The sequence below is a fragment of the Rhea pennata genome, chromosome 6, assembly GCF_028389875.1.
Source record: "Rhea pennata isolate bPtePen1 chromosome 6, bPtePen1.pri, whole genome shotgun sequence".
Taxonomy (NCBI): Eukaryota; Metazoa; Chordata; class Aves; order Rheiformes; family Rheidae; genus Rhea; species Rhea pennata.
The window spans coordinates 18,030,815-18,052,827 of NC_084668.1; the positions used below are offsets into that span (position 1 = coordinate 18,030,815).

Here is a 22,013-nt window from a genome sequence, read left to right on the forward strand (position 1 = left end):
GAGCCTGGAGATGGGGAGGGGGAAAGAGCAGCCCTTTGTGTTGCAGCCAGCTTCACGCATCGGGAGGAGACCTCTGCCCGACTCTCGCAGGCTTTATCTCTAGCTGCCAGAGACCCTGGGGCTTGCTCACAGCTCTGCAGCGCAGAGCTTGGGTCTGCTCCTGCTCAAGCATGTCCTGGGCTACTCAGCCCCAGCGATCCAGGTCGCTGCTCACGCTGCTCTGCTGCTGCTCCCCACTGCACAGGACAGCAGCACTTCTCACTGGTGATGTGCTGCGGACTGCCATGCCCTCAGGCTGGTGGCCACAGGCTCTGCCAAATGCAGCCATGCTCATCTGCAGCTGCGAAGCAGCATGCCGTGCGGTTGGCATCCAGCTCACCCAGATTTACAGCCCCTGGAGAGGGTGGCTGCAGCCATGTGCCATAAATCCAGGAGCTGGGGGAAGCCCTGCCCGGCCTGGGGTGGTGGGGAGAGGCTGGCTCTCGTGCCCGCTGCCCAGAGCAGAGCTCGTGGGAGCCATCGCGGGGCCCCCCGGACCTGAGAAGTGGGGCAGACCTGCCCCACGCAGAGCCCAGAGAGGCTGGCCAGGCCCACGCAGGCTTCACCCACGCCGGGGCAGGGAGGCGAGGGGGGCTCCGGCAGGGAAACGGTATCGCAACCTGTTTACAGGCCACAGCAGGGCTGGTTCGGAGTGAGGAGGGGTGCAGGGATGCCCAGGGCGAGCTCCCTCTGCTCCCTGCCGTGTGCACGGACGGCCCAGCGGAGGGGACGCTGCAAAGGGGCCCCGCAGCGCTGGCTGCTGCCCGACGGCCCCAGAGGTGGCCGGGAGCTGCCGCGTGAGCGCGCATGCACGCACGCCAGGTCTCGCGTTGCAGGAAGCGCTGCCGTGTCCTTTCCCTTGACATGCCACCAGGGTCCCTCCGTCCCGATCCGATGACAGGGCCAGGGAAGGGGAAGGGGGGCAGGCAGGAAGGCCGCCCCCCCTGCCCGCTCCGGGCGCTGCTAATATGGCAAGGCCCCTTGCTATCTTTGCAAGTGGAGCCGGGCAGCAGGGCCGGCGCGGGGCGCTGCGCGGGGGAGCCCGGCCAAGGAATGTGACAGATCAGAGGCAGCTGCCACTTCAGGAGAGGGGGCAGAGGGAGCGCAGCTCCACAGGGGCCGCACGCGGGGCTGGGGCTGGGGGGGACGCCGGGGCCCGCAGGGCCGGGGCAGCGGCGCCTGCAGGAGCTGCACCCGAGGAAGGCAGCGGAGCAGCAGGTGCCGAGGCGCGGGGCGCGCCGGCGTGGGGGCTGCTGCTGCCGGGCACGCAGGGAGCTCGTGGGGGCCGCGCCGCGCTCCCAGGGGTGGGCGGTGAGCCGAGCCCCGGCCTAAAAATAACCAGCCGCTCGCTCACAGAGCGGCGACCTTTCGGGGGCAGCGGCTGGCCGAGGGGGCCAGCGCCGAACCCGCGGCACCGGGACCGGGGAGCCCCTCGGCGGGCATCCTGCAGCGTGGGGAGCCGCGCGCCATGCACCGAGCCGGGGCACGCGGTGGCACCAGTGGGGCCAGCGAGGAGGCGGCAGCGGCCGGGCGCCCGCCGGCGAGGCCCGGTGCAGCCCCTCCGAGCCCAGGCATCCCCCCGAAGCGCGCCAAGGTCACTGCCGAGCAGGGGGGTGCCGAGGGGGCCCCCGCACGCCCGCGGGCGCCGGTCTTTGCACGCAAGCTGAAGAACGTGGCCGTCGGCACCGGCTGCGACATCGGGCTGAAGGTGGTGGCGGTGGGGCACCCCCGGCCCGCGCTGCGCTGGTACAAGGACGACGAGCAGCTCGCGCCGCGCGGCGACGAGCACGGCACCCTCTGGATCCGCGACAGCAGGAGGGAGGACGCCGGCGTGTACACGTGCGTCGCCCAGAACGAGCTGGGGGTGGCCGTCACCAGAGCCGTGCTGGCCATCATCGACGTGGAAGGTAAGGGCAGCGCGGGTGTCCACTCGCTGGCCCCCCGCGCACGGGGCCGCCGCGGCGCTTTGCAGCCCCCCGCTCTGGCGCTGCCCTGGGCTTGGCTCCCGGAGGCCGGTGGGAGAAGCAGGATGCCTGGGCTGGGCTTGGGGGTGTGGGGCAGAGCCTGCTGGGGGCAGGAGGAGAGAGAGAGCATGGGGCTGGGCTGCCCCGCAGCCCCCCACCCACCCCCCGGGCGCCTCGGCGCGGCAGTGCCCGGGGAGCCCTGGCAGTGCTGGGCTTGGCACTGGGGGCAGCTGCCGGGGAGCCGGGCCCCTTCGGGGAGCGGAGCCTGAGCCCTGCCAGAGGGAGGGGCCTACCCGCAGGAGGCGGGGCTTGTCTGTTGTGGGCGTGGCCGGGCCGGCCGTGGGTGTGGCCTGTTGCTTAATAAGCCGGGGGAGGAGCCAGGCCACCCCCCGCCCCCCGGGGGTCCCGGTGCGGCTCCTTGCCCGGTGCAAGGGGCAGAGCAAGGGGCAGCTCCCCGCCCAGTGCAGGGGGCAGAGCGTGCCGCGTCGGGGGCAGCTCGTCCCCGTGGTCAGCGTGGCCCCGGGCTGGTGGCCGTGCTGGACTCGCCGCGCTGCAAGGCCCCCTGGCAGCCCCCCAACACTGTGCGGTGGGGTGCTCCTGTGGTGCTGGTGCAGCCGCCGGGGTGGGGGCTGTGAGCAGCGAGCGCTGGCTCTGTGACCACGGGCTGCCACAGAGCCAGCTCCTCCGCGCGGGGTGGGACCCGCCACCGGGCTGGCCCCCTCGGCAGGGCCATCGCAGGGCCAGCAGGACCCCCCGGCCGGGCTGGCTGGGCCCCGGCGGCAGAGCTGCTCGGGGGAATGAAACGCGCCATTTGCATGAGGCTGTTGTCAGAGCCATGCTGAGCCCCGCGGCTCCTCACGGGGTTTTCCTGGAGGATCCCTGGGGACACTGCGTTTTGCGGGGGACTGGGCAGCAGAGGGGCAGGAGGAGCCTTTGTGCTGCTGCAGGGAGCGTGTGAGGAAGAGGAGGCATTGCTCCATGTGTGGCAGGGACGTTGCGGGGACACGTTTGGAGAATGAAGGAAGGAGCACAGGCTGCTCGCGGGCCTGGTGTGGGTGCAGTGGGGGCAGAGAGTGGTCCTGCCTGGCGGCGGGGCTGTGTGGGGTCCCAGTGCATTGCACCTTTGGGCTGGGGGGCCGCGATGCTGTGGATTCAGAAGGGGCCACTGAGTGTGTTGCAGGAGGTGTGCCTTGCACTGTGGGGCAGGAACAGCCTGTCCTGCTGGGGGACACTGGGGGGGAGGGTGTTTCACCCCGCTCTGGTGCTCGGTGAGCAGATGTGTCTCGCTGCGGCGCCGCTTGCCAGGCCCCCACGCTGCTGCCAGCCGCCTGGCACTGCCTAATTTCCCCAGACGCCCGTTCCCGTTGTGCTGACGCACTCGTCCCTGCTCCCAATTTCAAGCCACCGGCCCTCGTGGCCACATTTCTGGAGCAGATGACGGAGGTGCGGAGCGGAGAGGACCGCCTAACGCGTGCCCTGAATGTCACCCTGCCCCATGCGCTCCTCCGGGCATGCCTCGGTGCCGAGCAGAAAGCCACCCCCAACGCCAGCGTGGGGGGCAGCTCCACGGGGTGCCCTGCAGGCAGGGTGCTGCCGGGTCCCTGTGCAGAAGTGCCCGTGACGTGCAGGAGAAGTGCCCCGGGAGGTGCCGGGACGTGCCGCCCCAGCCCGTGGCTCGGCCCCACGGGGGCCCGGGCGCTCGGCACGCCGCTCCCCGGAGGCCGTTTCTCCGCGCCGGGAACCGAGTGGCGAGGAGGGGCCAGGCATGGTGGGAAACGTGGCCGCAGCCGTGCTGGCAGGGCCAGGGCGACCCGGCGCTGCCGGCTCCGCGCTCAGCCCCGGCGGGTCCTGCTGCACCAGCTCCGCATTCCCCCTCGCTTGCGTGAGCCCGATTTAGCTCCTCTAATCCCTTGCCCTGGATCTGTCGCTCCACCCCACTAATGTTTTTCTCCTGCTCTTCTCCCCGGTCCCTCGGGTGCATCAGCACTGGCGTGGGGGGCGTGAGGAGCCCCCCGTGGGGTGGCAGGGCTCCCCGGGGCGCGCCAGCGTGCCGTGCCGCCAGCACCCCCAGCCCGTGCAGGGTCTCCCGCCGCCTCCTCGCCCCGCCGGGGGCTGCGCCGCCCTGCCTCGCTGCCCGGGGGGCTCGCAGGGACGTTCAGGGCTCGCCGACCCTTCTGGCCAGCCCTGGCGCTGCCTCTGGTCTGCACCAGGGCCCCGCCGGCTTCGCCCGCTGGAGCCCGTGTCGCTCCTCCTGAATCTGCCCCCCTAAGCCGGATTAAATCACCTCTTGAGTACTCCAGCTAAGCTCCCTGCAGCGCCTGGGCCCGGCCCTCCCTCGGCTGTGCCAGTGCCGGCTGATCCTCCCTGCCGGGGCTGCTTCTTGTTTCAAGGTTGGATTTGTCCGTCTTCAGCTCCCAGCCTGGGATCTTGCGCCGCTCGCCTCCACCTGCACTCAGCAATCAATGCGCCCTGTAACCTTTCCTCTGCCCCAGGAGCAGGCTGAGCCGGGGCACATTTGGGGGCAAGGAGGGAAGCGGGAGCTGCCCGTGCCCCGTGCCCCAGGGCAGCCCCTTCCCGCGCAGGCCGGTTGCTCCCCAGCAGTGCCGCAGGGAGAAGCGCGTGTCGCAGCCGTCTTTGGTCCCTCTCCTTGCAGTATGTGCAGTGGCACCACGGGGCACAGGGCGGGTGCTGGGCTATGGGCTGTGCGCTCGCGGCCGGCGCGGCGCGGCCCGCTCGGATCCCAGCCGGCCCGGCACCGCACAGCGAGGGGCATGCTTCTCCAGCCGGAGGAGCTGCGCTCGCGGATTCGCCCTCCGCCGCAAGGTCCTGGGGCTGTGCGCAGCGGCGGCGGCTCCCCCGCGGGGACGGCCACGCTGGCAGCGACCCTGGCGGCTCAGCACCCCGGCCATTTATCTCGGCGCCTAATTTTAGGCCTTTGCTTTGCAGAGCTCTGTCCACGGTTAGTGCCAGCTGCCCCTTCCCTGCCAGCTCTCCTCACATGCTGCGCTCTCGGGGCCCGAACGGGAGCCGAAACCTCCCCTTGCCACCTCCTCCCTCCGGCCCCGGCGAAGCCTCAGCTGCTCCCAGGAGGGATCGCCGCTCCTGGGCCGGGCGCGAAGCGCTGCCTCGAGCTCCCCGCTGTGTCGCGCCTGCAGCGCCGGGCGCGGGCCCGGCCGGCTCCCCGCTGCCCACGGGGCCGGACCTGCGCGGCGCGGAGGAGCGGCGCAGGCTGGAGCTGCGGCGGGCGCAGCTGTCCAGTCACTCAGCTGCCCCCCTGCCCCGGGTCCCGCTGCCGGGCAGTTATTTTTGCCGAGGAATGTGCCGTCCCCTCGGTCTGCGGTAGGTCGCAGGGCTTGTGTTACAGGCTGAGACCCGGGCCCGCACGCGAGTAAATATAGCGCCGCCGCGCTCGGGACCAGCAGCCCCCCGGCTGCTGGGGACCGTAGCTCCCGAGGGTCCCCCTGCGGCGTGCCGAGGGCTCGTCCCTGGGCACAGTCTCACCCCGCATCCCCACCTCCTGTAGTGCCACCCCTGCACTGCACGCCGGCCTCTCCCGGCACCGCCGGCAGCTCTGCAAGGCGCAAACACATGAAAGATTCATGATCAAACCTCCTCACGTCCGAGATGGCTGCGCGCACCAGCAGCCATCAATTATTCAGCGCCCGGCGCCACCGGCTCCGGGGCACTGGTGGCCGGGGCCAGGCGGCCGGCGCCTGGCCGGCGTTGCGGCGTACGGCGGGGACAGGATCCGCGCGAGCTGCTGGGGAGCGCGGGGAAGCCCAGCAAGGTGCGGAGCAGGGAAAATAACGCTGCATGCTGAGCAGGTGCTTGCTGACTGCTGCGCTCCATACTGGTGCATCCCTCCGGCGAGGCCAGAGCAGGGTGGTGGCGGGGGCCGCGAGCGGAGCTCGCCGGGAGATTCCCGCTGTGGCAGCTCTGGCTTTTGCACGACTCGCCTGGTGCGCGGTGTCTCCACAGAAACCCCGCGGCATCACTTGGAGTGTGGGACTGCCAAAAACGTTGTATAAACAGCTCCTTTTATACTGGGTAATTTGCAAGTTAGTACAAAGCCGTGAAAGGCGCCACGTTGGGAGCCATGGGCTGGGAGGAGAAGTGGAGAGAAGCTGCCGGAGCTGCCAAGCCCTGTGCTGCGTGCGTGCTGGCACGGGGCGGCCCGCTCCCCCGGCAAGGGGTGAGCGGCAGGAGGGCAGGCACTTGCTGGAGGGACCCCCTCCACCAGCTTCCCGCCGATGCCCCGCAGTGGGGCACTCTCCTCAGGGGCACCATTCCCTGGAGCGTGAGGTGTCCCGTGCTCCTGGGGCCCAATGGAGCGAGGGAGCAATGTGGCTGGCAGGGGTGTTGGCAGCCCCCTCCCCGCGAGCCCATCTGAGGGCACTAATAGGCCTTAATGGCCCTAAGGTGCCCCACCCGAGACCTGGACCCCCCACCCCGGGCCTGCACCCCATGCGCACCCAGGAGAAGGGGGCTGCCTGTGCCAGCGGTGCCGGGCTGGCAGGAGGCTGGCCGGCGGGTATTGCCATGCGTGGATCTCGGCCGTGGCACTGCCACGGGTTGTTCTTATCCCCGTCAGGGTGGGAGCCCTGGTCACGGGCAGTGCCCCGCGGTGCTGCACCACAGAGAAGAGCAGCCTTTGCCTCGGGTGGCCGGCGGGGGACAGTGACACAGCAGGGGCCGTCGTGCTGGGCAGGGCAGGGGTCTCGGGCCCCCCGGTGCCAAGCCAGCAGGCAGGGGCAGGGCAGGACGCGTGCCTGCCCGCATCCCCCCGCCCGCGGCTGCCCTCGCTGCCTGCGCCCCGCGAGCCTCCCTGCACCCCACGAGCCTCCCCGCGCCCCGCGAGCCTCCCCGCGAGCCTCCCCGCGCCGTCGGTCGCTGCGTGCGCCGTGTGCCGGGGCTGGCGAGGAGGCGGAGGCGGAGGCAGGCGGAGGAAGGATGGAGGGAGGAGCACTCCAGTGATGCTTCATGCTCGCAGCTCCAGCCCTCCGGAGCCCGACCTGGCGAGCCCCTTCCTCCCCCAGCGCCGGCCCCGGCCGCAGGCGGCGGAGCATGCTCCCGGCAGCGCCGGCCCCGCGGCCGTGCTGACATTGGGGACCCCGCCGGGAGCGGGCTGGCGTCCTGCCGGGCCCGAGCCAGTGTGGCTGGGCCAGCAGGGCTCTGCAGAAGCATGAAGAAGATCTGGGTGAAGAAACGCTTCCAGGTAAGGGCTCCTGTGCCCGGCAGCGCACGCAGGAGGGGGCAGTGCCAGCGAGCCGGAGCGCATCCAGCCGAGCTGGAGATGGAGGTGTCCCTCCGGTGCTGTCCCTGCCACCTGGGGCTCCCCAGGGCTTCACCTATGGCCAGCTTCAGCCCAGCCTGCTGAGCTGCCAGCTCCCTGCTGTCCCCAGCACCCTGGGCAGCGCTGCCCCAGGAGGGGCATGAGGCAGGTGCCTGGCACCGCCTTTGCCAGGCACCATCCCCGGGAGCTGGGCTCTGACCCCCTCCCTGGGCTCCCCCTCCCCGCGCCCCCCTCTCCCCTCCCTGCCCTCCCGAGCCGCGGTAGCAAATGGAGGCTGCTCCATGGCTCCCTCCCGCCCCGCCGCCGGTGGTCACGGACCTGGAGACGGAGGCTTTGCATGCGTCATCCCCTCCGCGTCAGGAGCATGCCCGGCAGAGGCACAGCTCCTCCGCGGGGCCCCTCGCCGCACGCTCTGCCGCTGAGCAAGGACGTCACTTGGCCGTGGGGGGAGGCCAGGGATGGGCCTTCCAGGAAGGCCCCCCGGCTCCCCCAGGGCACTCGCCCCCCTGGTACGGGGTGCATGCCCTCCCCCCCCGGGTGTCCCCCTGCCTGGCTGCAGGTGCTCACCACCCCGGGGGCCGGGCGGGTGCAGGAGGTGCCTGGGGACACAGAGGAGGGTGGGCAGGGGTGAGCTAGACCCCTCCGAGCTGGGAGTGGGGCACTGGGGGTGTTTGTCCCCCCCCCCCCCCGCCATGGGGCAGGGAGGGTCAGGCTGGCTGCCCTTGGGGATGGCGTGCCTGGGGGCTTGGTGCCTGCGGGGGGACGGCTCCGCTCCATCAGCCCGGGCGCTGGGGGTACCCAGGCCGCCGCAGTGGCAATCGCTCCGCATCAGGCGAGCCACCCCCTGCCTCCCCGTCTCCCGTCTGTCCCTGCTCCTTGTCTGTCAGCCTTGCGCGCGTAGCAGCAGCGCGGCGTGGTGCTGGGCTCCGCGCGTCAGGCCAAGCCAGGCTGCGAGCGCTGTGCTCCGAGTCCCCAGGAGCCCCTTCTCCCCACGGCTCCCCTGGGGCCTGCGGTCCTGCCCAGGATGGCGAAGCCCTCTGCGAGCCCCGGGAAAGGAGCCCAGCCCCGGGAGGGTGGGTCTGCGCATCGCTCGGGGCTGAGCCCCGGCATGGTGCTGAGCCCCGGCAGGGTGCTGAGCCCAGCCAGCCCCCCCGGCTGGGCGGGCGCAGGGCAGGCTCCAGGGGCTCTCAATTCTTTTTCCTGGGGTGCAAAGGAAACCCCAGGCAGGGAGCATGTGCCCAGCAGGCATTGGAGCCCAGATCCTGGCCCCACAGCGCACCCCGTGCTCCGTGCTGCTCCTGCCGCCTTTGCACCGCTGTGCCCAGACCGTTCCCCTCCTAGAAAGCAGAGGGGCAGCTCTCTCCCGCCGGCCGGAGCCGCGGCTTGGCGACCTTGCGTCTCCCAGCACTCGGTGCCCAGCCGAGCGGTGGCGAGCGCCATGCCCGCGGAGGGTCCGGGCTGCGGGGCGCCCCCATCCCGCAGGGACCTGTTGCGGTGCGTGGGGGAGAGGGCGCAGCCGCCCCGCTGCTCCGGGGCACGGAGCCGGCCCCGGCCAGCTGGCTGCGCTCACCAGATTGGGTGGGGAGCTGATGGCGCCGGTCCCCAGGGAAGCCACGAGAGCACCCGATAATGGCACTCAATTGCATTTTCATTTTTTAATGGGGGAATTATCTGCTGATGGTGCAGTTAATCACTCGTGTATCTTTCCCTGGCCTGGAAGACGGGCTGCCAGCCAGAACCGGCACAGTCAGCCGAGGCGGGAGGTGAAGCCCAGCTCAGCCTGAATACAAATGTGTCTCGTGCAGTCGCTGCCCTCAGGCCTGCGCCGCATGCAGGGAGGGCTGCAGGCTGGCAAAAGCCCCCACACGCCGCCTGCTAGCTGGGGGCTGCTGCAGTGGTATGGTTTGGGGCTTGCAAAATGATCTTGCTATCCTTACAGAGGGCAGATGAGCCTTGGCTATGCTTGTCTGTCTGTCTCTGGTGGCTGTCTGTCTGTGCATCCCGGGATCGCCCAGACCAGCTGGAAAACAGGCTTGGTCCAGGCCTGGCCGCCCAACCCTGCCAGCCTGCCCCCTGCATCCCCTTAGCATCCTGCTTGCCCTGCCTGCCTTGGAAACTGCCCCATCCCTCTGCTTTCCTGGGAGACGGCATTGGTGCCGCCGGGCCCAGCAGCTGGGTCGCCCCCACGCCGCTCTCTGCCTTGGCGAGCAGGAGCCCAAGTGCTGAACTGCTGGCACGGATGGCAGCCGAGCTGGCGAGGAGCTCCCAGCCCGCCGGGGCGGCGGGAGCACGCGTGGCTCCCACGCCTCCAGCCCCTTGCAGACAGGACAGTCACGTGCCGCTTGTGCCAAGGCGGCCACCCGTGCAGCTGGCGCGACCGCCGCGCGGGAGGGAGGGCGGCTGCTGCCCCTGCGCTGGGTCCATGCCTGGCTGGCTGCATCTGGGCCAAAGCTTAGAAGATGCTTTGCTGGCCCGCTCCCCGTGCTGGCACGCACTGTGGCTTCGAAGGGGCTGCGAAGCACTTGGGCACCTGCCCGGGCCAAGGCCCTGCTGCAGCCGGCTCCTGCCCACAGGCAGGGGAGCAGCAGTGCCAGGGCAGCCAGGTGCACAGGGCCCTTCACCCCCCGGGACCCTGGGCTCGCCCGTGGCTGGGATGCACCCGCCTGGATCAGGCCGCTGCCACGTCTTGGAGAGGCAGCCGGGGAAAGGCGCTCGAGGTGCAAGAGGGTCGGCGTTGCCGGGTGCACCCAGCTCCGAGCTGCTCAGCTAGGTGACGGTGGGAGCCCGTTAGTGCCAAGCGTGGGGCCGAAGAGCGCGACGGGCAGAGCGCGGCCGCTGCAGAGCCTGCTGGGCTCCGCGCGGCGGGAGGGAGGCCCGAGCGCCCCGCGTGGCCGGGAGCCAGCGGCTGGGGCAGAGCCACGGCTGGCCCCGCGACGCGGCGCTGGCGGCGCCGGGCGCCCGAGCTGGCGAGCAGGCACATGCGCGCGGGGAGCGCCTCGTCGCGGGGCCGGGCTGCTCTCGGGGATGATGTGCGTGTCACTGCAGCGCGTGCCAGGATGGGAGCAGAGACCTTGGAGACACCAAGGGCTGTGTGCGCACCGGCGCGCACGTGTGTGCGTGTGTGTGTGTGTGTGTGCACGCGCACAGGCGTGGCTGGCTGTGTCTCTGCACATGGGCGCGTGTGTGCCTGTAGGTGTGGGTGTTGTAGCGGGGGGGGTGGTGTACTGTGCGTGTGTGCGTGGTGGTGGCTGTGCTCTGCTGGGGGAGGGAGAGCATGTGCGAGGAGGGCCGTGCCGTGCCGTGCCGAGGCGTGTGTGTGAGCGGCGCTGCGTGTGCTGTGCTGCGTGCGCCAGGCTGGTGCCGCGTGTGCAAGCGGCGCCGTGTGTGCCGTGCAGGGGCGTGCGTGTGAGGGGTGCTGCGCGTGCCACGTTGGTGCACGTGTGCAAGCAGGGCCATGCAGGTGCCACGTGAGTCACGCCGTGGCGCGCGTGCGAGTGGCGCTGTGCGCGCCGGGCAGCCGTGCACGTGGTGCCGCCTGTGCCGCGCTCCTCCGGCGTGCGACACGAGGGCGCCGTGCCCGTGGCCCCACGTGGGTCGTGGCCCCCCCGCCCCGCTTCAGAGAGGGCCGCAGGGAGGGCTCGGCCGGACGTGCCGGGGGGTCTGCAGCGCCCAGAGGGGGGCCGCCCCGCTCAGCAGCACCGGCGGGGTGCTGCCCGCCCGCCCCGGCCGTGCTGCGGGCTGCCGGCCTGCAGGGGTAACGCTCTTCTCTCTTTTCCTTTGCAGAAAACCGGCCACTCGCGGCGCTTCGGGCGCTTCACGCATGGTGCGTTGAATTACCAGGACCCCGTCCGTCCCGCGGCCGGGATCGGGGGTCTGACCCATGCGAAGGGGCCCTGCCTGCTCCGCCTGCAATGCTGGGGAGGGGGCGAGGGGGGGCCGGGGCTGAGCGCCCCCTGCGAGGCTGGACCCCGTGGGCCCAGCGCCTCCAGACGCTGCTCCCGGTTCACCGTGGGAGCCCAGGCCGAGCCGGGGGGCTGGCGCCTGCTGGCGTTGGGGCTGGGTGGGGGGCTTCAGGGTAGCGCAGCACAGGGGCCATGCGTGGGGCGGACAGGGATGGTGCAGGACCGCCCCGGGGCAGCTGGCACAGTGTGTGTGAGGGGCTGCAGTGGGGCAGGGGACACTGTGCCCTCCCCTTGCGCCCCAGCCCGGCCGTACGGGGCTCGGTGCTCCTCGCACGGGGCATGCCTGCGGTGCCGCCGCGGTCCGGCCACGCGCTGCCCGCGAGGCGGAGCGCGGGGCTGCGCCGGCGCTGCGGCCGTGGGGCTGGCCCGTGGGGCCGCGCGGGGCGCCGCCGTGCCGCGGGGAGGGGGTGCCGCGCAGCGCACCGGCGGTTCGGTCTGCGCGAGCCGGGAACGGGTAGCTGCGAGCTGCAGAGCGAGCGAGCGGCGGGGCGCCCAGGAGGTGCCGGACCGTGCCCCACGGGTGCTCCTTGGCCACTGCCGTGCGCTGGTGGGGGGCACTGTCGCGGGGCCCTAACGTGGGGCAGATGCCGAGCTGTGCGCCCCCTCCCCGGACTGCCAGCCCGGCGTGTGGGGCCAGGCGCCCCGGCCCGGCCGCAGCGCCGCCGCGGCGGGATGCTGCCCCGTGCCGACGTGGTGGGGGCTGGGGACAGGCGTCCTCCCCCCCGCCCCACGCGTCTCCGCAGGCCGGGCCGATAACCGGGTGTTGATGTCTCTCTCTCTCTTGCTGCCCCTATGGAAGCGAAGTTTTCCGCTCCTGCAGGAAGCAAAGCTACGGTAGGACGGCGCTCGCCCCACGCCGCCCCCCCTGGCGCTGCCCCCCGCGCCCACGCTGCCCCGCCATCTCCGCCGGCCGCCCTGCCCCTGCCTTTCGCCGCCCGCCCCCACCCTCCATGCCGCCCGCCGCAGCCGCTGCCCGCCTTGCCCCACGGCGCGGCACGGCTCCCGCCTGCCCCCCGGCGCACTCGGCTCTTCCCTGCCCCGGCGCTGCTCTGCCCATGCCCTCGGCTCCCCGCAGACCCTGCGGTCGCGGCCCCTGGCCCCACCTCGACCCACGCCGCTCTGCCACCGTGGCCTCGGTGGGTCCGCGGGAGGCAGTGCCGGCCCCCCCGGCGGCCCCCACGTCCCCTCACCCTCCGCTTTCCTCCCCCCCCCCCACCCCACAGACTCGGAGACCGGCGAGGATGAGCCCGGGGACCCCCAGGTGACGCAGCGCAGCGAGCTCCAGGATGAGACGGCCTTCAGCACGCCCACGGGTGAGCGGCAGGCCCCCAAGCGCCGTGCCGCGCCATGCCACGCCACGCTGCGCGGCGCGGGCGGGCAGGGCCGTGGGGTCGGGGCCCCGTGCCAGCTGCGCGCCCGGGGCAGGGTGCTGGGCTGCGCACGCCAGCACCCCGCGGCGGCTCACCCCGCTCCTTCCAGGCGAGTCCGACACGCTGGTGGACGCCTCCGCGAACACGACGCCGACCTCGGCGCTGGCCCTGTCGCAGGCGGAGGAGCGCTCCAGCTGGTCGGGCAGCCAGCAGACCGTGGTGGAGAAGGAGACGGACGCCAGCCTCCCCGCAAGGGGACCCTACCTCCGCCCCGGTGCCCGGCAGCCGCAGGGATCCCCAAGGCAAGCAAACGCGCAGGCCCCGCACGGCGCCGAGGTGCGGCACCTGGGCGTCGAGCCGCTGGTGCGGGCATCACGGGCTAATCTGGTGGGCACGAGCTGGGGGTCGGAGGATAGCCTTTCGGTGGCCAGCGACCCCTACGGCAGCGCCTTCAGCCTGTACCGAGGACGGGCGCTCTCGCTCCACGTGTAAGTAGCCCTGGGAAGTGCGCGGAGGGGACGTCGCGCTGGGGCCATCTCCTTCCAACCCCTGCAGCCATCTTCTCCCCTCTGCCTGGGGCTTTCTTTGGCTTCTCCCTGCTGGAGGAGGAACGGAGGCTCTGAGCCGTCGGCAGCACTGTCCCCTGCAGCAGCCTGGGGAGAGGAGGGGACAGGTATTGGGGTGAGGGGGCCGGACCCGGCAGGTCCTGGAGCTGCGTCCCTTCTGCTGTGGCTAGACTGAGCTGCCAGGGCTCTGCCGCACTCGGTCCCCGTGGCACAGGGGACCCGCCGTGGCGCAGGGACCTGCTGACGAGCTCGGAGCCCCCTTCCCTCCCCGCCGCCTTTGGTTTCCCATGCCCGCAGGCTGCTCCTTCGACCTCCATCCTGCCCCTTTGCGTTCGAGGCTGCTTGTTCCACCAGAACCTCATCTCCACCTTATGATTTCTGCACGGCAAACTTCAGCCCTGCTGGCTGCACTGCCGGCGGGGCCAGGCGGCGGGGCTGGGGCGGCGGGCTGGGAGGACATGCCTGGAGCGGAGGGGTCGGTGCCTCCCCCGCCTGCCCCATCGAAGACCTGGCCTGGGCCGGGTGCACCAGGACATCCCTGGGGCGCCCCACGGCCCTCCTCCCTCCATCACGGTCTGCACGGCAGCCCTGGGAGGGGCACTTGCTGCGTGTCCCAGTGTCACAGCCCCAGACACCTCTGCCCGGACGGATGCCCCAGTCCCCGGTGGTCTCAGCACGGCTGGACCCCTGCGGGCTCCACAGTCCCGGGGTCACCATGCTCCCGCTGTGGCGGCGCTGGGGTCGGGGCTGGCAGGGCTGAGGCAGCGCGCGGGCGAGGAAGGGCTCTGAACCGCTCTCCTGTGTCCTCTCTGCTTGCAGCAGCATCCCCCAGGGGGGCTACCGGAGAGATGACCCCCACGGCGGCTCCGTGTCTCCGAAGCCCGGTGCCGAGCCCCCGAGATCCCCTGCGGCCCTGCCACTGACCACCAAGCCCCCCATCCTCCGCTCGCCGTCCCCCCGCGCTGGCCCGTGCCCACTCCCGTCCTCCGGAGCCATGGGCCAGCCCGGTGTCCATGGCCCTGGCGTCCCCTCCTTCACCCCCGTCACCCCCCGCAAGAAGTCCGCGGTGCCGGCCGAGTACCAGGACACTGTCCCTGAGGAGTACGAGGAGAAGATCAAGAAGCCCAAGTCCTCGGGGTACTCGCAGGCCAGCACGCAGGAGTCCCGTCCTCAGACGCCCATGAGCGACACGTCCAGCCGCGTCTCCATCCGGGCATCGCCCAAACTGGTGCGCTCCGGCTCCAGGATCTTCGAGAGGCTGCAGTACTTCGAGGAGCGTCGGAAGAGCCTGGAGCAGGCGGACAGCCCCTTCCCCGCGCAGCACCCCTGGCTGCCCCTGCGCAAGACGCGCTCCTTCGACCAGCCCGGCTTGGACTCGCGCCGGCCCTGCACGCCGGGCAGCTCGCAGGAGGACGTGCGGGACGGGACGCGCTCGGAGCTGGGCAGCGCGGCCTGCCGGCGCCTGGCCTTCCGCCAGAAAGCCGCCTCCTTCGACGAGCGGGGCAGGTTCGCCAGCCGCGTCTACGACATCGAGCACAAGTTCTCGGAGGAGCTGAGCCGCATCAAGCGGACGGTCTCCAAGCAGCAGCTGAGGCGCTCCCAGGAGCTGGGGAAGCCCGGGCCGCCCCGAGCGCCATCGCCCCAGGCGGCGAGCGAGCCCGCGGCCCCCCGGGCGCACCGGACCCAGTCTTTGCAAGGCGCCGCCGGCCGCAGAGCCCCGCCGCAGAAGGCCTTCCCGCCGGCGGAGAACACGCACGTCATCCAGCACCTCGCGCTGTCCAGCGTGGCGCTGGTGGGGCCCAACGACGAGCCGGGGCGGGGGGCGCCGCGCGGGCGGAAAGCCCTGGCGCGGAGCAGCCTGCCCGCGGAGGCGGCGGAGGCGGGCGCCAGGAAAAGTCTGCAGCAAGAAGGCACCGGGGAAGTGAAGAAGAAGGAGCAGTGGCCGTTAGCGCAAGCCACCCCGCTGGCACGGGCGGCTCCTCCGGAGGCGGGCGCCGCCAAAGGGATCCCGTGCCCGGATGGGGACCCCGCCGGTGGAGCCAGGGCCCCTGGGCCAGGGGGCGAAGCCCTGGCCGCGAGGCTGGCCGTGCCCCACGGGCTGTACCGGCGGCCGGAGGGGCCCTCGGAGGTGCGGTTCCTGCCCTGGGCGAAGCCGGGCCTGGAGCAGGAGGCCCGCCTGGAGAAAAGCTGGGCTGGGCAGCACGGCGCGGGCAGGGAGCCGGAGAGAAGGCAGCCGAAGGTGTCAGAGAAGAAAGACAGCATCCGGACGGCTCAGGAAGGCAGGAGCACGCGGAGCAAGGGGAAGGGGCGCCGAGCCAGGCCCACCTCTCCGGAGCTGGGTAGGGCATCGCTTTCCTGCTTGCCATGGGCACAGAGGTGGCCCAGCCATCCCCTGTGCGGGCTTAGGGACCCCAGTGTGCCCCTGCCCCAGCACCACCTGCCCATCCCTGGCCACGGGGTGCCCCCAGCTGCACCAGAGAGAGCAGAGATGGGGCAGGCGGCGGGCACAGCCTACTCTGGAGGTTGCCTCCTTGACACCAACCAGCTCTATAACCCAGACAAACCGGAGTACCGGTTTGCTGAGCCTCAAGGTCGCGATGCTTGCTGATGCCTCTCTCTGTGCGTGGCCTGGAGGGATGTGCTGTGCTGGCCTCGGGCACCCGCTGGCACCCAGCCCTGGGCTGCTCTGAAACCATGCTGGGCCGCAGGGCACCCGTGGCATCTTGGCCCAGGCGGGCTGTGTGCGGTGGTACACACAGGGCACTCTGAGGACATTGTGGCGGCTTGGCCTGGGGACAGAGATGCCGCGCTGCCTTCCTCCTTCCCTCCGCCGCCACTGCCTCTCATTCCCAGAGCCGCGCTGTCTTTGAGGAGCTCCCTGCTCCGTCGCGCCCAGCTTGGTCCTGCCCCAGGCACTGCTCCTTGGCTGAGCCTGTCGTGGCTCTTTCCTCTCTGCAGTGGCCCAGGGACCTGCTACCACCCCCCTAATGACGTGGGGCGTGAGCTGCCAGTGCTCTGGCAGGGGAGGGATGGGCAGAGGGTTACGCCAGCCCCCAGCTCAGCCTGTGTGCTGCCTGGCGCCGCACAGGATCTGCTTTCTGTGCCTGCGGGAGACCTCCCTGCCCCGCTCACAGCCATGTGGCTCATCTCTCCCTGTCCAGAGTCCTCCGATGACTCCTACGTCTCAGCTGGCGAAGACCCCCTGGAAGCGCCCATCTTTGAGATCCCCATTCAGGACACGGCAGTGGCCGTGGGCGCAGAGGTGCTGCTCAAGTGCATCGTCACAGCCAACCCCCAGCCAGAAGGTGAGCGAGCTCAGAGGCTCGGGAGCCCGAGCCAGCCGGGGTGGCAGCAGGGCCCCGCGCCAGGTGCTGTGGTGCTCCAGCACAGTCCTGCCACTGCCTCCCAGCATGTCCACATGCCCCCACCCCAAGCCCAGGCAGTGCTGTGCTTGCAGAGCGCATGTGCTGAGTTGTCCCTTGGAGGCCACATGAGCCATGAGGCCCCTGAGTAGGGGAGAGTGGCTGGCGTTCGCCGCAGGCCATGGGAGTGCAGCTGCCAGGCTGTGCACCCAGTGGGACAGGCGGCCAGGAGCCCTGGGCTCACAGAGCTGCAGCTCTGCACTTTACAGGAATGTGACATGCCCACCTTAGGGGCACCCCTGTCACACCACCCAGGCTGAAGTGAGCTGCTTGGGTGCAGAGGACATGCTATGGTGCAGCAGACAGGGTGACAGGGGACGTGTAGGGGAAATATTGCTAATTCCCCCCCACCGGGCTACAGGAAAGCAAGAGGAGAAGCTTTGCTGAGCACCCTGCAGACACAAGCAGGTGGTGCTCCAGGATGCTGCTGGGACAACCTGGGTGGCTTCCTGGTGGCAGAGCCCCGGTTCCCAGCCTCAGGGTCAGGGCATACAGGCAGCAAGGACTTGGGCAGGGGACCCTGGCCAGCCAGGGTTAGTGCCAGGAACAGCCATACCCAGCTGCAGAGATGGGCACCAGCAAACTGGCCCTGAATCCTGGGCAGCCCTGGTGCCCCCTGCACCCTCCCTTGGAGGGCAGGAGGATGCCAGAGAGGGGCTGGCACCACTCCCTCCACCGGAGGCTGGGGAACCTGGGGCTGCTCCCCGTGGCAGAGGGGTGCGCAGCTGGGGCAGAGGAGCCTCTCACCTTGCAGGCTCCCCCTACAGATGCCTGGGGGAGTGGGGGCTCTCCAGCCCTGGGGGAGCCGGAGTGACCCTGTCTCTGCCCACAGTGTCCTGGAGGAAGGACGGGGTCCCGCTGAGGAGCAGCACCGCGCGCCCCATCAAGGCGGAGGGCGAGCGTCATACCCTGCTGGTCAGGAGCGCCCGGGTAGCCGACGCCGGGCTGTACACGGTCACGGCGGCCAACGAGGTGGGGGCCACCTGCTGCAGCGCCATCCTCAGCGTGCGGCCCGGTGAGTGCCGGCCGGCCGGGCGGCGGGAGCAGGGCCTGGCGGGGCGGGCCGGGCCGGGCCGCGCCAGGGCTCCCCCCGGCTGGGGCGGGCGGCCGGCGCTGCAGCGGGCTGGCTGCCAGCTCAGCCTCTGCTGTCACTGGGAAGAAACCGGCTTCCTTACCCTACAAGGCTCGGTCTGAACCAGGGCAGCTGACGCGCTGCCGGCAAGCGCGCAGGGACCCCGCCGGGCCGCGGCGGGGTCAGGCCCGAGCACCCGCCGCGCTCCCCTCGGGTTCCCCGGCTGCCGCCGCGCCCCGCCCGGGCACCCCCGCCCGCTGCGGCGGCCTGGGGGGCTGCGAGAGCGCGGGACAGCCGGCGCTGCCGCCCGAGGGTGCCCGGGCCGGGGTGCCGGCACCCCTGCGGCCAGGCCGGGCTGCCGCCGCCCCGCCGCTGCCGCTGCGCCGGGGGCGCGGGGACCGGCGAGCCGCAGCCCCCCCGGGGGCCGCCGGGCGCGGCGCCGGCGCTGGGGCGGGGGCGGCGCGGGCTGGGCCCTGCCCCGCGCTGCTGGCCCGGCCCCGGGGGGCGGGCGGCGGCGGCGGCCCGGGGCGGCGCTCGGGCGAGGAGGGCGCAGGCGGCGCTGCCCGCTGGAGGCGCGCCCGGCGCCACCGGCACCGGCACCGGCACCGGCACTGCGGTTCGGCTCGGGGAGGCGCCGGCGGGGGCTGCTGCGGCGGCGCCCCGCGGTGAGTGCGGGGCATCGGGGGGCGGGGGGCGGCCGGGCTCGCCGCGGTGCCCCCGGCCGCGACCGGGGTGTGGGGAGCCGGGGGTCCGGCCTGCTCCCCCCCTCCCCGCCCCGCTCTCCGCCCTCGTCCTACCCCCGGCGCATCCCGCGGGGCGCCGAGCCGCGGCCGGTGCCCGGGGCACCCTGCCCGCCTGCCGCTGCGGCTCGCTTGCAGCTCCCGGTAAGGGGATCTGCCACGGCGGGGGCGGGGGGCCGGTCCAGCAGCCAGGCTGGAGGGGCGCCAGCACCCTGACCTCCCGGGCAGGGCTCTGCGAGCCGCACGCCACTGCCCAGCTCTCCCCACCCGTCCCCCGGCACGGTGGGCCCCACTCCGCAGCGTCTTGCAGCCGTGCCCCCCAGCTTCGCCACCCCATAGCCGCTGTGCACGTGCCTACGCTGGCTCCCCGCACAGGCGGCTGCGGGCCCCCTAGCACCCCCGGCGCGGGCGGCCGCGCTGGGAGAGGAGCGCAGCTGCCAATGTCACCTTCAACCCTTCCCGGCTCGAGGCAGGGGCAGCCATTCCGGGAATCCGGGTAGCTTAAGGATGGGAGCGTGGCCTGCTGCGTAAGAGCCACTTGAGCCCTGCTGTTGCCTCGAGGGATATCGGGTCCCCTTATCATCCCATGGAGTGCTTCTCACTCCCTCCCCCTGCACAGCTCGGCACCCCTTCGCTGCTGGGCCCTGGCTGCTTCTGCACCGATCCCCGGCAGGATGCACCGTGGGATGGGTGTCTCTGGGGCCCCCGGGGTGCAGGGTTGCGGGGAGGGGTGTCCTGGTCTGCTTTCCCAGCTCTGACGCATGCCAGCTCCTTATCCAGCCTCTTCCCTGTGCTAGCTCCTGCCGTGGAGAGGCATGGGAACTTGGCCCCCCCCCTCGGCCAGGTCAGCCCCATCACATCGGATGAGGAGTACCTGAGCCCCCTGGAAGAGTTCCCTGACACTGGGACCCCTCAGCATCGGCTGACCATGAAGCTGCAGCCCAGAGCAGAGCATGGGGTTGCCCGCAGCTCCCTGGAGACCAGCTTCAAGGCTGCACCCACCTTTGAGGTGAGCTGACCCCCCGCCCCCGGGCCTGGCAGAAAGGGGCCATGCCCTGTGACTGCGGCCACATGGTCCCCGTGCAGGAGATGCCGGGTCAGGCTTTCCTACCGTGCGTCGGTCCTGCCTAGGGTGCTCGGTGTCGACTCCACATGCTCTGGGCAGCCTGCTCCCGGGCAGCTCCCTCGGCACCTGCGGTGCTCCGGGGCCGCTGTTGCGGCAGTGGACCTGTGACCCTAGGTGCAGTGACGGGGACGCGTGACCCGGGGCGCGGGCGGGTGCTGGCTGCTGTCTAAGCCCCCATTTCCCCAGGTGGCCCTGTCGGACCAGTCGGTGCTAGAGGGGCAGGATGTCAGCATGAGCGTCCGCGTCCGTGGGGAGCCCAAGCCCATCATTTACTGGTGAGTGCCCACGCTCGCTGGGTCGCGGCAGGGCTCGGCAGGGAGGAGGTGGGCACGGAGACCTCCCTGTTTGGGGGCTGCCAGCTCGCAGCAGCCCCAAGGCAGGCAGCTGCAGTCCAGAGGAGGGCTGGGGCTGGATGAGATGGGGACCTTCTTGGGACAGCCAAGCCGGGTCTGCTTGTGATAATCCCGCTCTCCCCTCGTTCCCCCGGCCAGGCTGAGGAACCGGCAGCCGGTGAAGTACGGACGCCGGCACCACGCGGAGGAGGCAGAGGGGGCCAGGGGGCTCTTCACGCTGCACATCCTGGCGGTGGAGCGCACCGACACTGGTTTCTACACCTGCAAGGCCGTCAACGAGTATGGCATGAAGCAGTGCGAGGCCAAGCTGGAGGTCAGAGGTAAAGCTCCCAGCGCGTGTCACTCCTGGCCGTGAGAGGCCAGCTGCCTGCACGAGCTGGGTCGGGACGGGGCCGCTGCAGACCCCCTTCCCAGCAGGGCTGCCAGGAGCAGGGGCAGAGCCAGCCTGTCCTTTCCTGCCATGGCACAGCAGGCTGAAGCAAAGGAAAGCCTCAGCTTTCCTGTGGCATGACCTGCGTGCCTGGCCCTGCCTGGGACCAGCACTTCCCCCGGGGCTCTTAACCTGGGTCCTGCTGCCCGGCTTCGCCTGGGCCCCGGCCTGACCCAGAGCCTGCTGCTCTCCGTGGCCTGGTGTCCCGCCGTGTTCCCCCGTCCCCACGCAGTGTCCGTGGCTGGGACTGCGTCCCTGCTGTGCGGAGGGCTGATGCCCTTGGCAGCCCTGCAGGGGAGACCTCCCCAGCGTGCTGACAGCTCCATCTCTCCCTGCCCCGGCAGCCTGCAAGCCGTGTGCCCAGCCGTGGGACGGCTTGGAGATGTCCCCTCCCTGCTTATTGTCCTCTCCCAGCACAGTGCAGGTCCTGCCCGTATGCACATGTGCAGCCCACAGCCCTTTGCAGCCCCCCGAGCCCCGCGGCGGGCTCAGGCCTCCTCCCAGGTGCTCTAATACAATGTGTGCAGATGGGGAGCTCAGGACCAAGGGCCAGGCTCTTCTCTGCGTCCCCAGAGACCGGGGAAGGAGCCTGCGGGGATGAGCGATGTTGTCTTCCTTCTCTCGCCCTCTGCTTTGTGTGCCTTGCTGCCCCCGGTCCTCCCTGCTGCCACCTGCCTGAGCCCCCCCGGCCATGCCGTGCCGCCCCTGCACTGCTTGCACCCCAGCGAGGGGGCCCTTCGCTCCGCAGCCCCTGCCGACACCCTGCTGAGAGCCTCTGGCCGAGCGCAGCAGCGCGGCGAGGGCGGGGGGAGCAGCGCGGGAGCAGGGGCGCGGGAGAGGCGCTGGGCCAGGCCAGGGGCGGCACGCTGCCCGTGGCGTGCGGCTCCGCGCGGCGCTGCCTGCCGGCGCCCGCCCCGTGCCAGCGCCGGCGTGCGCGCGCGTGCCGGCCCCGTCTCCGCTGCACTAACCCTTCCGCTTGCTGACTGCGGTTTTTGTCTGTACGCAGGGGGAGTACGATAAGGGGGTGCATCTGTCAGAGCCGCGGCCGCGGGGCTCTTAGTTGGACACCTCTTAGGCAGTGGACCTCACCTTGCGTTATTACCTTCTGCTCCATCCGCCGCCTCGTCCTGGACGCACCGCGGGGCCGCGCGGGCCCTCAGCCGCGGGCACGGGCTCGCTGGACGGCGGGGGGCGGCCGGGCGGCGGGGCGGGGGAGCCGCGGGGTAGCACCGGGCACCCCCCGAGCCGGGCCAGGGCGGCCGTACGACGCTGTCTTGTCTCTCGCTCTGTCCGTTTGTCCGTGTCTGTGTGTCCTGCTGCTCCTCTCCTCACTGCCAGGGGAAGGGGAGCGGGGAGCTTGGCCCGTGGCCGCCCCCGCGGGGACGGTGCCGTAGGGAGGGGGCCTGGCGTGGTGGCAGTTCCAGAGCGGATGAGAGCCCCGGGGACCCCCGCGTGCGGCTCCCTGCCCCGGCCGCAGCGGGGAGAGAGGGCCTTGGCCCCTTTGCCTTCGCGACGTCCCTCGCAGCCCGGCTGCGTCCCCGGGGCTCAGGACCGCCGGGTGCCCCCCGGCTCCGGGTTTCTCCCCCTCCCCAGTGGGGCTTGGCGGGGGGAGGGCTGCGAAGCCGTGACCCTTTTTGTAGCTCTAATAAAATCTGTTTGGTAAAGCGCTGTGTGGT

The 22,013-nt window shown here is 71.7% G+C and overlaps 1 protein-coding gene across 4 annotated transcripts in view; it reads left to right on the plus strand.

Annotated features, from left to right (window-relative positions):
- Positions 1 to 1,197: 1,197 nt before the first annotated feature.
- The window catches only part of SPEG (striated muscle enriched protein kinase), a 39,174-nt gene continuing 18,358 nt past the window's right edge, over positions 1,198 to 22,013 (plus strand). For 3 of the 4 annotated variants that reach the window (XM_062579051.1, XM_062579054.1, XM_062579055.1), the window contains exons 1-9: positions 1,198 to 1,946; positions 12,482 to 12,571; positions 12,738 to 12,930; positions 14,014 to 15,533; positions 16,356 to 16,499; positions 17,449 to 17,631; positions 19,226 to 19,437; positions 19,741 to 19,829; positions 20,046 to 20,227. In XM_062579051.1, the coding sequence (XP_062435035.1) occupies positions 1,508 to 1,946; positions 12,482 to 12,571; positions 12,738 to 12,930; positions 14,014 to 15,533; positions 16,356 to 16,499; positions 17,449 to 17,631; positions 19,226 to 19,437; positions 19,741 to 19,829; positions 20,046 to 20,227 (3,052 nt within the window). In that variant the 5' untranslated portion in view covers positions 1,198 to 1,507. The remainder of the gene's footprint in view (positions 1,947 to 12,481; positions 12,572 to 12,737; positions 12,931 to 14,013; positions 15,534 to 16,355; positions 16,500 to 17,448; positions 17,632 to 19,225; positions 19,438 to 19,740; positions 19,830 to 20,045; positions 20,228 to 22,013) is intronic. The other variant, XM_062579052.1, reaches the window with a different exon arrangement.